This window comes from Adiantum capillus-veneris, chromosome 13 (genome assembly GCF_014529385.1).
Source record: "Adiantum capillus-veneris isolate H3 chromosome 13, ASM1452938v2, whole genome shotgun sequence".
Lineage (NCBI taxonomy): Eukaryota > Viridiplantae > Streptophyta > Polypodiopsida > Polypodiales > Pteridaceae > Adiantum > Adiantum capillus-veneris.
Genome location: NC_140943.1, coordinates 86631372 through 86642148, shown reverse-complemented (window position 1 = coordinate 86642148; position 10777 = coordinate 86631372). Strand labels below are relative to the sequence as shown.

The 10777-nt window shown below is 40.2% G+C and overlaps 1 protein-coding gene across 1 annotated transcript; it reads left to right on the top strand.

The window, feature by feature from the left end:
• The first annotated feature begins 9962 nt into the window (after positions 1 to 9962).
• LOC147444392 (low temperature-induced protein lt101.2-like) lies at positions 9963 to 10466 on the top strand. The gene is made up of 2 exons (XM_086527847.1): positions 9963 to 10176; positions 10260 to 10466. Exons 1-2 carry the CDS (start codon positions 10096 to 10098, stop codon positions 10338 to 10340), a joined length of 162 nt encoding a protein of 53 aa, XP_086383973.1. The 5' UTR covers positions 9963 to 10095; the 3' UTR covers positions 10341 to 10466.
• Positions 10467 to 10777: the final 311 nt, after the last annotated feature.

Here is a 10777-nt window from a genome sequence, read left to right as displayed (position 1 = left end):
GAATACTGGTTTTTATCATAGAATAGAGCTATAAAAGTCGTCAGTAGAGATGCCATACTGCCTGTTAGTATACCACATAGCTGGGACAAATATGATTACGGGCTGGACCTTTATATCGGGGTCATTGAATATGGCCGTACTTAGGTTTTCTATGATGCCCGGAACTCAAAAATAGCTCTATCTCGGTTTAGAGCAGAATTTTTGTAAGAGATCTCCTATCGTACACTATCCATGAGTGCCCCAATTATCGGCCTTTTATGTTATAGAGACACACACAAAAAAACCCCATCCATGTCATTAATATCTATTTTTAGAAGTCAAGATAGGCCTCCTACCTATTCGAATATTAGATTATTAACGGTGCAAGTCCTGATTTTTTAACCCTAAAAAATCTCATAAAGGTGTCACTTTTTTTTCTTTATGTCCTGTACAACACACAGTCAGCAAAATAGGCTTCGTCCTGCATTAAGATATTTATTGAATTTTTCTAGAAGCCAATCAACAAACCAGACAAAATCCGACAGTGGTAGAGATAGTCCTCTTAAACCCGGATTTTTTTTAGCAGGTCTCTGACATAGTACAATACAGTCAGTTCTAAAATCCACAACCCCCCGGTATGTAACACAAAGATGCCCCTAATCATAGAAACAAAGCATCATTTTACAGTTGTCTATAGTTACGAACCAGTCATGAGCAAGGAGAAACACCCACAGCAACCCTATGTCCCATAGGGTGTCATCTTTAGTATGTCAGCTTCATTAAGTGTTGTACGTTAGAACCCAACAACATGTATGGAAAGATTATCTTGGCATAAAACATAATACCAAAACAAATACAAAGTACTTTCCACGTAGACAAAGCTACATGCTATTTGACCTATGAACTCGGAGTAGTAGGCAGTCCAACCCCCACAATGATTTCCTTCCCACTTGTCATCCGAGTGCAAAACAATTCTCACCCCTCAATGTAAAAACATTTACAAATTCCCTTACCATAAACAGTAAACAAATGCCAAGTGAGTATAAAAACTCACAAGTTTATATAGCCATGGTGTCAATACAGAGTGTACTGTATAAGATCAGATTCGATAGCCCGTAATCCCAGAAGATCTGCATACTGTCATACTGCTACGAGAGGATGACACAGGTGCACAAAGCCAAGCAGAAGCAGATGAATGAGCACAATCGACGCCGAGGCATGGCGTGTAAAGTGAACAGCCGTGCAGGGTGTGGGTTATTAGTACTATGTAACTCGAAGGCAAAAGATAATGACCCCCCTTAGTCCATTTTAAACTTTTATGAGAGGTAATAGTTACCAATTCTTCTTAAGAAGGAAATACAATGTTTTAAACTAGCATTCCCATGCACCATAGAAGCTCTGAGCGGTAGACAAGAGGTAATATACCCTGGTAGGCTGCAGCCCAATTTTGAAGATGGTATTACGAAACAGTTATTCCAATCCAACTGTAGAAAACCAGTTAGCAATTCAAAGGGTACTCCATATTTTACAAAATTCTCCTTATATAAAGACCACAACATCTATACAATACAAGTTAGGTGTGCTTCTCTTCTTTTTTTTAAAGGGGACTAGGCCAAAAAAAGTTTATAGTATTTTTTCGTATTGTATAGAGCAGGCCTGGAGTAGCATTAGTACATACATACTAGATGAAGGGTTCTTTTGATAATAGATTATATGCAAAAAACCTAAGCAACAATATGCACGGTTTTCAGAGGAAAAATCAAACATTATTCTATATATCTATCAAGGCTAAGTCATATCTACCAGATATCTACAGCTAGGCTAAAGGCCCCATACCCGATGATGTTTTTAGGTACTATGAACCAATTAGTCCCTGCCTATTAGTATTTCAAGGGGTAATGCATATTATTCCAAGTCCTTTTAAAAAAACTTTCCTACACCCAAGTTAGGTGTTTTTAAGGTATTTCCTTGTTTTGTAAAAAGCCCACCCTGGAGTGGCATCAGCACATATGTACCAGATGAAGGGTTTTTAACACTAGTTTATATCACTTCATAAGCAACACCATGCAAGGTATTCAGAAGATCTTTAAACAATATTCCCTATACCTATCACGGATAGGTCATTTATTCCATATACCTATTGTTTGGTGTTTTAACCCGAGTAAGGACAAAGCAGAGTTATACCCTATTTAGTATAAGAGAAAGGAAGCCATTAGAGTGGCATCAGACACTAGTATAGGAAGTTAGTAATCTTTTTTACACTTATCCCTCATGGCAACAAACACTGATCTGATATTAGCTTTTGCAGTCCAACACCTGCAGCAGACTAATGAGTTAGCTCGTAGATCATTTGTCAAAAAATATGCCAGCCTTCTCTTTCCGAACCAGGGAACATCTGTAGCCCAAACACAGTGGTGGACATATCAAGATAAACTCACCAGAGTAACATTATGGGGTCGAGAGCATTTCAAGAAGAACATTAGTCTGGCAATGGTAAAAGAGACCATGGGTTTAGTCCGAAGTACTATTACGTTGAGAAGTCTATGAAGCGCGGGTTCTCATAGCGATAATTCCTACTGGCACAATTTATTCCTCATCACAAGCTCTTCCTATGTCTTCATTTTGGCCCTTACTTACGAGGATACTTTGATTATTCTCCCGGAACGAGAGGTTTAAGCATGGTATTAGCTAATCGTATCCTACTCCATACTGAACAACCACCCATATGTTTCTATTGCGATAGTTGTTTGTGTGATCATGTAATGGATGGCTTAACCGTGATGTAAGAGAAACCTAGGCGGTTTTATCTGCTCTTATCTATGATAGACTCTTTTTTTAGGCAACACTTTTGAACATGTGTGTGTGTGTGTAAGCCTAACTATCCTCTTCACTAAAGCTTGTTTTAGAAAGCCAAAAAATCTTAGAAAGAGACTTTTAAGTTAATGCATTCTTGATTAGTGACCTAGTATACTGGGTCTAAAGTGCGTCCCATTACTTAATTAAGGACATTCGATTCGTTTCGGATGTGCAAAGACAAAGCAAAAGTCGCTAGCGAGGGTTCCCGTGTGCCTCCATCCGTAGCTCTCCTGCTCCGTCTGCAGCAAGGTCCACCAGTGCAATGTGCGGGCCGTTCCTCCTACACCTCCATCGTCCGTCCAACCCTTACAGTTGTTGCGCCAAGGTGGACTTGGCAGCACATGTCTCTCTCTCTCTCTCTCTCTCTCTCTCTCTCTCTCTCTCTCTCTCTCTACTCCTGCCTTGCCTGCAAACTGGAGACCAGCACATGTCTCTCTCTCTCTCTCTCTCTCTCTCTCTCTCTCTCTCCTCCTGCCTTGCCTGCAAACTGCAAACGCCACCTTCCATGCCTTGCACTGCAAGCATGGCTGCTCTCCGACCCTGCCAACGCAGCCAAGGCTGCCCTGATCCGCACACGAACAAAAAAAAAGAACTCTACCGCACCCCATATGTTTCAGCCTGCGCTGGAGACCTCGCATGGCAAATGCGGCTTCGCGAACCAGCACGCCCCACTCACGCGTCCACGCCCTGGATCCTCTTCGCCAATGTGCACCCCCTACTCACGTGTCTACGCGCTGCATGGTCTTCGCGTCAATCGCTCGCACTGACACACATAGACCTCGCTGTCAAACGCATCGTTTCCCTCGGTTTTGCAAAGCAAAAAAAGGGGAGCATCCTGGGAAATTCCAATGAAAAGAAATAGAAAAATGATTAGGGACACATATTCGTTGCAATATTGAGTGTTTGGTGTGCCCGCCAACAGCCAGTGTTCAACTTTTTTAAACAAACTTTTTTTTAGGGTTGGATGGACGATGGATGGATGGATGAGCAAGGTCTCATACTCGTACTCATCGGAGGAATAACTTACAACACCTACGGAACGGATTAGTTTACGAACTAAGAAAAGTATGTCTTAGATTTTGATCAATAATGACTTCTTTGCCTTTGGCAGGACAAAAAGCATAAAGTAAAATTTGCTATTCGAGATCTCAACTTGAGTGTCATATTCAAATCTTCAACAACGATCTCTATAGTCAAAATGGTTTGCATAATAGAGATAGCCACACAACCACATGCTCATAGTTATGTATTTTTTGTTAGGTTATATTTGTTTGGTAGGCATGAGAAAAGAAGCTTGTCATTTTCAATATTCTTAGAATTAGACTTCATATACATGGGTAGAGAGGGCATCTATGGGATTATACTTTTTCAAGGTGCATATATTGTACTCATAAAATTAATAATCAATGTGTCTTGTTAATTAAGAATTTAAGACAAGAAAGGAGGAGTGGAAACCATCATGTTTAGGTAGCTTTCGTTTTTTCATGGGTTCTGTAGCTTGAAAGGATTATTGTAGCTTGAAAGTGTGTGTTCCTTTCTCGGTTCATATAACACATCCACTCACAATTGTGAGTATGGGAAAAAAAAAAAAAGGAATTTAACACAAGGAAATATGCAAATGATAAATAAACAAAAAATAAGTTAAATGCTCAACTTTTGCATACCTATACATATACATTTATTTCTTTGTAAAAATAAAAATATTTATTGAAGCCATAAGTTTCATCTAAGAAAGAAAGTAGTTTCAATGAACAATTTAATCATCTTCATGTGACCCAATGCTATAAAAAAAAACCTAGGTTTAGTGCAATCCCACCTACAAATTTTAAGATTTATCTCAAGATTTTAAATTAAGAGGTGAGAAAACCTACTGAATTTAGAGAATTTTAGTGTAAAAACCTACAAATACAGTCAATTGACCAACCCTTGAATAGCGTATCATATATGTGGATTTTACAAGCTTTTGAAAAAAAGTTCTTTTTTTTAGAACTACCCATGATTGACCTTTAACCATGTTTTGGGTAGGTAGATTAGAAGAACAATGTGAGCTATCGTTCAATGTTTCAGCTAAGGAGATATTTTTTTTGTGATTACACTATAAGAAGAAAAGTCGAGAATCGCTATTGTGACACAAATTAACAAAGGAAATCAAAAGAGAAAATATTGCATATGGGGCAATATAGAGCGAAAAAGGATGTGATAGTGGTCCAACATATGCGGCAATAGGTACACACACACACATATATATATATATATATACACACATATATATATATATATATATATATATATATATATATATATATATATATATATATATATATATATATATATATATGCATCTATTACCACATATATTATCATTTGTATTACCATGTATATTTTCACTACACGACTTTTCAAAAATAAAGATGCTCATTTGGGCCATCCAAATTGGATGGCCCAAATGAGAATCTTTATTTTTTACTTGCATAAAGCACATCAAATATCAACTGCATTTGTAAAGTGTACAAATATAATAATAATAAATGTTGAAAATAAAAAAATACTTTAAATTACATATCCACCTTACTTTCATAATTTGAAGCACAAAAGAACAATATTGAAATTTAATTACAAATAAAGCCAAAAATTCAAATGAGTTTTATGAACAAATGAGAGTTTGTTTCGCTATATTTGCACTAAAAGAGGGCAACAAAAAAAGTATCACTATAAGTCCTCCTCTTCCTCGTTCTCCTCTTCCTTGTTTAGAGGTACATAAGTTTGATTGTTCTAACTCTACAACAACAAAAACCAAATTGGATAAAGGAATAGCTCAAAATGATTATTTCACTATTCATTAACTATACTTATTGCTTGTAAAGATCCAATTGCAGAGTCGAATTGCTCATGAGAGGTATGATTGTTTTCCAAATGACTCCCTGCTCTTTCTCAAGGCATGCCCTCAAGTCATTAGGAAGGCCCTTGAAATTGTGCAAACATTTGCCTTAGCATCATGGTGAAAACGTAGCATTGAAAAGTCGAGATTGATCTCTCTTTCCGAAAATGACTCACTTGATTGTGGTCAAGGGATTTGTAACTAAAGGGATAATTTTTTCACACCGGGGAGCCCCTTTGGGGGTAGATATAACCCACAAGCAAAGATTCTTATGGGTTATGGAGAAAGTGAAGAGCAAGATGCGAAGGTGAGAGAAGAATAAAGGTTATCAATTTCTTCTTACTCCCTTATATAGCCTTAAATGGGCCATTGCTTAAGCTAGCTAGGTGCAACTAGAAAGAGTTCTTGAAACCAGTGAAGAGATTCCTGCGGAAGAACTTTACTAAAGACTCAACAGCCTGGCAGTGGGATAAATGGGAGACCATAGCCAGGACCTCTGGAGCAAGGCAACCTTGATATTCTTAACCCTAGCATTCCTGTAAAAGTGGGATAAATGGGTGACCATAACCAGACCTCTGGAGCAAGGAGATCAAGATTCTTAACCCTAGCATTCATGCGGAATCCCATTGCACCAAGCTTGTGGTTGCACTTGCAAAACAAGACTAGGCTTGGTCTATTATGGTTAAGGTGATGATGGATAACTCTAAGGTATTCTCGAAAGGTGGTTAGTGGAAAGGGCTCAAAGTGCACGACAAGTTGCTTGCCCCTCATTGGGTTGTCCTTAAACTTGGGGGTTTGACGGGTGAACTTGCGCAAAAATGCAACAGGGCAACGAAGTCCTTGGAATGGCGAGAGGTGTTTAGATACTTTCATAATTCCATAACTCACTGGTCCCCTTGGCTCCAAGACTAGAAGCATCTTGCTGACCCCTTTTCGGAGAGAAGTGGCTAGGAAAATCAATAACAAAGGTATCAAACGTCTTAGCCAACTCTCGGATTACAGAAATTGTAATTGGGAAGGAACAAACCAGCTGGCTCTCTAGGATAACCTGAATGGGACAGAAAGGTTACTGATCACCAGAGCTCTAAAAAGGGTTAGCAAAGTGTGCTTATCAGACTATCAATTAGCGTTTGAGTGGAAATCTTGGTAGTGGCCCAAGAACAAACACTTCCTCAAACCTCAAACCAAGGAAGTGTATTGTACGCTAATGTATTCAAAGGTGTGATTCTCTCCTTTTAATAAGTAGTGGGCGAGCACTGATCGGAGTCAAGATGGGAGTTAGTTGTAAATAATATTTGGTGCCCACCATGGCCGCATAAGATGAAGATATTCATGTGGAAGGTTTAGTGGGAAGCCATGTCAATTGGGGTGAAGTTGTTCACAAGGGGAATTGGCCCAGATAGATTTCCACAATGCAGATCATCTACCAAAGACCTCACTCAACTATTCAAGGAGTGGCCGACAATTTGTGGCCTAGCAAGAAAAATATCCAAATGGGTCCCGAAAACCAGGAAAATAGGATTCTTCAAGGATGACCTTTTCTTGGGAGGGAAGGTGCTTAAGAAACAAGTGCTACTCATCGTGACGCAAATTGTGAGGTTTTTCTATTTCCACCATGTTTGGAAGGCAAGAAATAGTCAAATAATTGAGAGCACATGGCCGTAAGCACCATTACACTGGCACTCTTGGGTGAACATATGAGGTCATTCCTTGCCATGGGGTGGCTCCCCTTTCAGCTGATGTAATGATGACCCTGGAAAGCCATCATGGCTTGACATGGGCATGACAGGTGCTTGTAATTTGTTGCTACTCTAATATAATCTACTCACAATTGTGAGTTTTGCCAAAAAAAAAAAAAAAACTTAGAGACCAACTTCTTAGCCTTGACCAGAGTCGTCTGATTTTTTGTTTGCTTAGCCATAGTGGTATTTTCCCTGTTTTCTTCACTCACACTTTGTATTAATAGAAAACTGCACACATGAAAACTAAGCGAGGACCTTAGAAGAGTGGCCAAACTGTATGCAATAGACCCACGATTGAAATGTTCGTTGATGGGAAATACTGCATAGCATCAATCTACCTAGAGCACTACGAGTATACCATAAATCTCACTCCTATGAGGGTGGATACAACAACACTAAATCTATATCCAAGCTGACAAAAATCTATCAAAGTGAGAGTAAATACTTGATCTTTGTCAAAATGGGAGTAAATAGACCACTATACCATCATAGAATAAGACTGCAGATATATGCAATGTATGGCAAGAACAAAAGGAAAATTAGACAGAGTCTCCCCTACAAAATGAGCAAAATCTCAATGCAAATCTTAACCATGAAGAACCGCATCCAAGATGCCAAAGTGAGAGATGATCTCAACCACTACAAACTGACCAAAAAACCTATCAGACACTCACATAGGTAGACTGCCATAAATGCCAACAGTGGCTCCATAGAAGCGAACAATGGCAAGAACTGCATGTAACGTACATACGTACAAAAGTTCACTACTTAAATTTATTAATACATGCATTCAAATTGGTTCCATGTGATGCAAACAGTACCTATGCAGATACACACTCTCAACAAAGTTGAAACCGCACTCATCAATGCCATACGCATAAAAGACTATATACATAAACTTAGGGTTTAGAGTTTAGGGTTACCCTAAACCCTAAACCCTATCTATTTACAAATCGCTAAAGTATAAAGACTTATGATAGACAACTAGGCTAGACCAAACCACGAATGTCATACATCACAACCAAAAACGCATATGGTAATAATGCAAACCTTCTCTCAAAATGCATGGAGAGCTCAAGATATCCCTGAGCGCACAAAATATGCTATAAGAGCAACATATAACTCCACCGTGTGTGTGTCCTCGAGGCCTTTAATATTGAACTTGAGATGAAGCTCTCTCTCTCTCTCTCTCTCTCTCTCTCTCTCTCTCTCTCTCTCTCTCTCTCTCTCTCTCTCTCTCTCTCTCTCTCTCTCACACACACACACACACACACACACACAACTCGAATGCACAATCTATCCTCAGAAAATAGCCTCTGTGTTTTGCCTCATAGTCCTGCATGGCTAATGAAACTCCCAAGGCTATGGTATTTCATATCGTCTTATCATAAATGTTGGCCAACCCAACAGTATACTCATGATTGCTCGCAGTCTTAGTCAATCTTAACATCTTAACTACTGAGCAGTTTAAGAAGTTATGACTAGCTCCATCATCTATGAAAACAGTGACTCTATGATCACCTATGGTGCCATACATGTGCACCATGTCATGAGGACCTACGCTAGGCTACCACATAGCTGGTGTCACCGAACAAGCATGACGCTCATCACACTGGCACAGAGTTACCTCGCTGAACTCTCTATAACTAAGAGGAAGCCTCTACACTGTATGCAACTGCTTAGAGGATTTACCATCTCTATTTATCATTGTCAATGGTGCTAGCTTAAGGACGAGTAGTGAACCTCATCCACCACCTGTACGTCTTGCTAGCCAACGAGAAGCTAGCCTCTACGGACTGCACAAGGTTAGTCTACTTTCATAGTGCATGAATGTCCGACCACTTTTCTTGGAAAATATTCAGTGAATCCTTGTTTTGCTCTCTTTCCTCAACTCCAAAGTTAGGCAATTTAAGTCTTTGAGTGGGGACAAGGTTGTCTCTACAAACAGCCCCATGGGCACATCGGCCTTGATTCTCAAGACTACAGGTGAGGCTATGGTCACTCACATTGCGGGAGTTCTCTCGCTACCTACGAGGAAGAGGAGAGCCTACAAAAGTGGTTGTCAATGCATCTAGGCACGTGGAGATACTTTGTAACATCATGACTACGTTAACGTAGACCTTCTCTAAGGTGGAGCTCCGTAGGCAAAAGTCTGAAAAACTGTGACTCATCGGACCATCTGTTTGTGTGCATGTGCGCACCACAAGTCTTGATGATGTGGCCTTTCCCTTGGAAGGATAGAAAGGTAGGCCATTTTGTGTGTGTGTGTATGTGTGTGTGTGTGTGCGTGCGCGCGCTCTCTACTCTAAGGAAGTGTAGTGGCCAACCGCCAGGACCCAGAGTTTCATTATAGTGGCACCAAAAAAGTATAAAAGATTGTAACCAACAGCACAAAAAAAAAAGGTTCGATCTGGCCCGAAATCTTTAAACACGTGGAGCAGGAAGCTGTAAGGACGTGACAAGTGCACCTAGCTGGAAGCAGCCATATATACCCATACCAAAGCGTGTTCAAGGAGGGAACACTTGCGACACACACAGACACCCGCGCACAGGTAGCTACAAAGAGAGCCAGCAGCGGCGAGTAGTGTAGCCAGAGAGAGAGAGAGAGAGAGAGAGAGAGAGAGAGAGAGAGCGAGCAAGATGGTGCTGGCCACCTGCTGCGAGATCATCCTCGCCATTCTTCTGCCTCCTCTAGGCGTCTTCTTCAGATACGGATGCGCAGTACTATCATCTCTCCCTCCTCATTTACCCCATTTTTAAAGTTCTGTATCATTATAATTGATCCTCTTCTTTTTCTTTTGCAGTCCGAATTCTGGATATGCTTGCTTCTCACCATCCTGGGCTACATCCCGGGCATCATTTACGCTCTCTGCGTCCTTGTTTGATCCCCACCATCACCACCATTTGTTGTTGGTAATTAAACCCTTCTTCAATCAGTCCAATGTATTTATGGATCAATTCCCTTGTGTACAGAGACTTCTTGTAACTCAATAAACACCTTTATCACGTCCGATCTGCTCTGCGCTCATTGTGTTGAGCATCCAACGTCCTTCATATTTGAGTGCGTATGTCCCTTGGAGAGAGAGAGAGAGAGAGATCCATTCCATGCATCCATTGCTCAAATTTTGATATCCTTCATCTAAATGAATTAGGAGGTAAAGTGACTACAACAAAGATTTTTTGTCCAAAGGAGCTAGCTTCGTTGGTTGAGCACTTGGTCATTGAGTTGGTTGAGCACTTGTCCTCAATGACCCGGGTCATCGGTTGAAGTGTAGCCAAACACTCATGGACGCTCATTGTATACGCTCATTGTATCATGCCA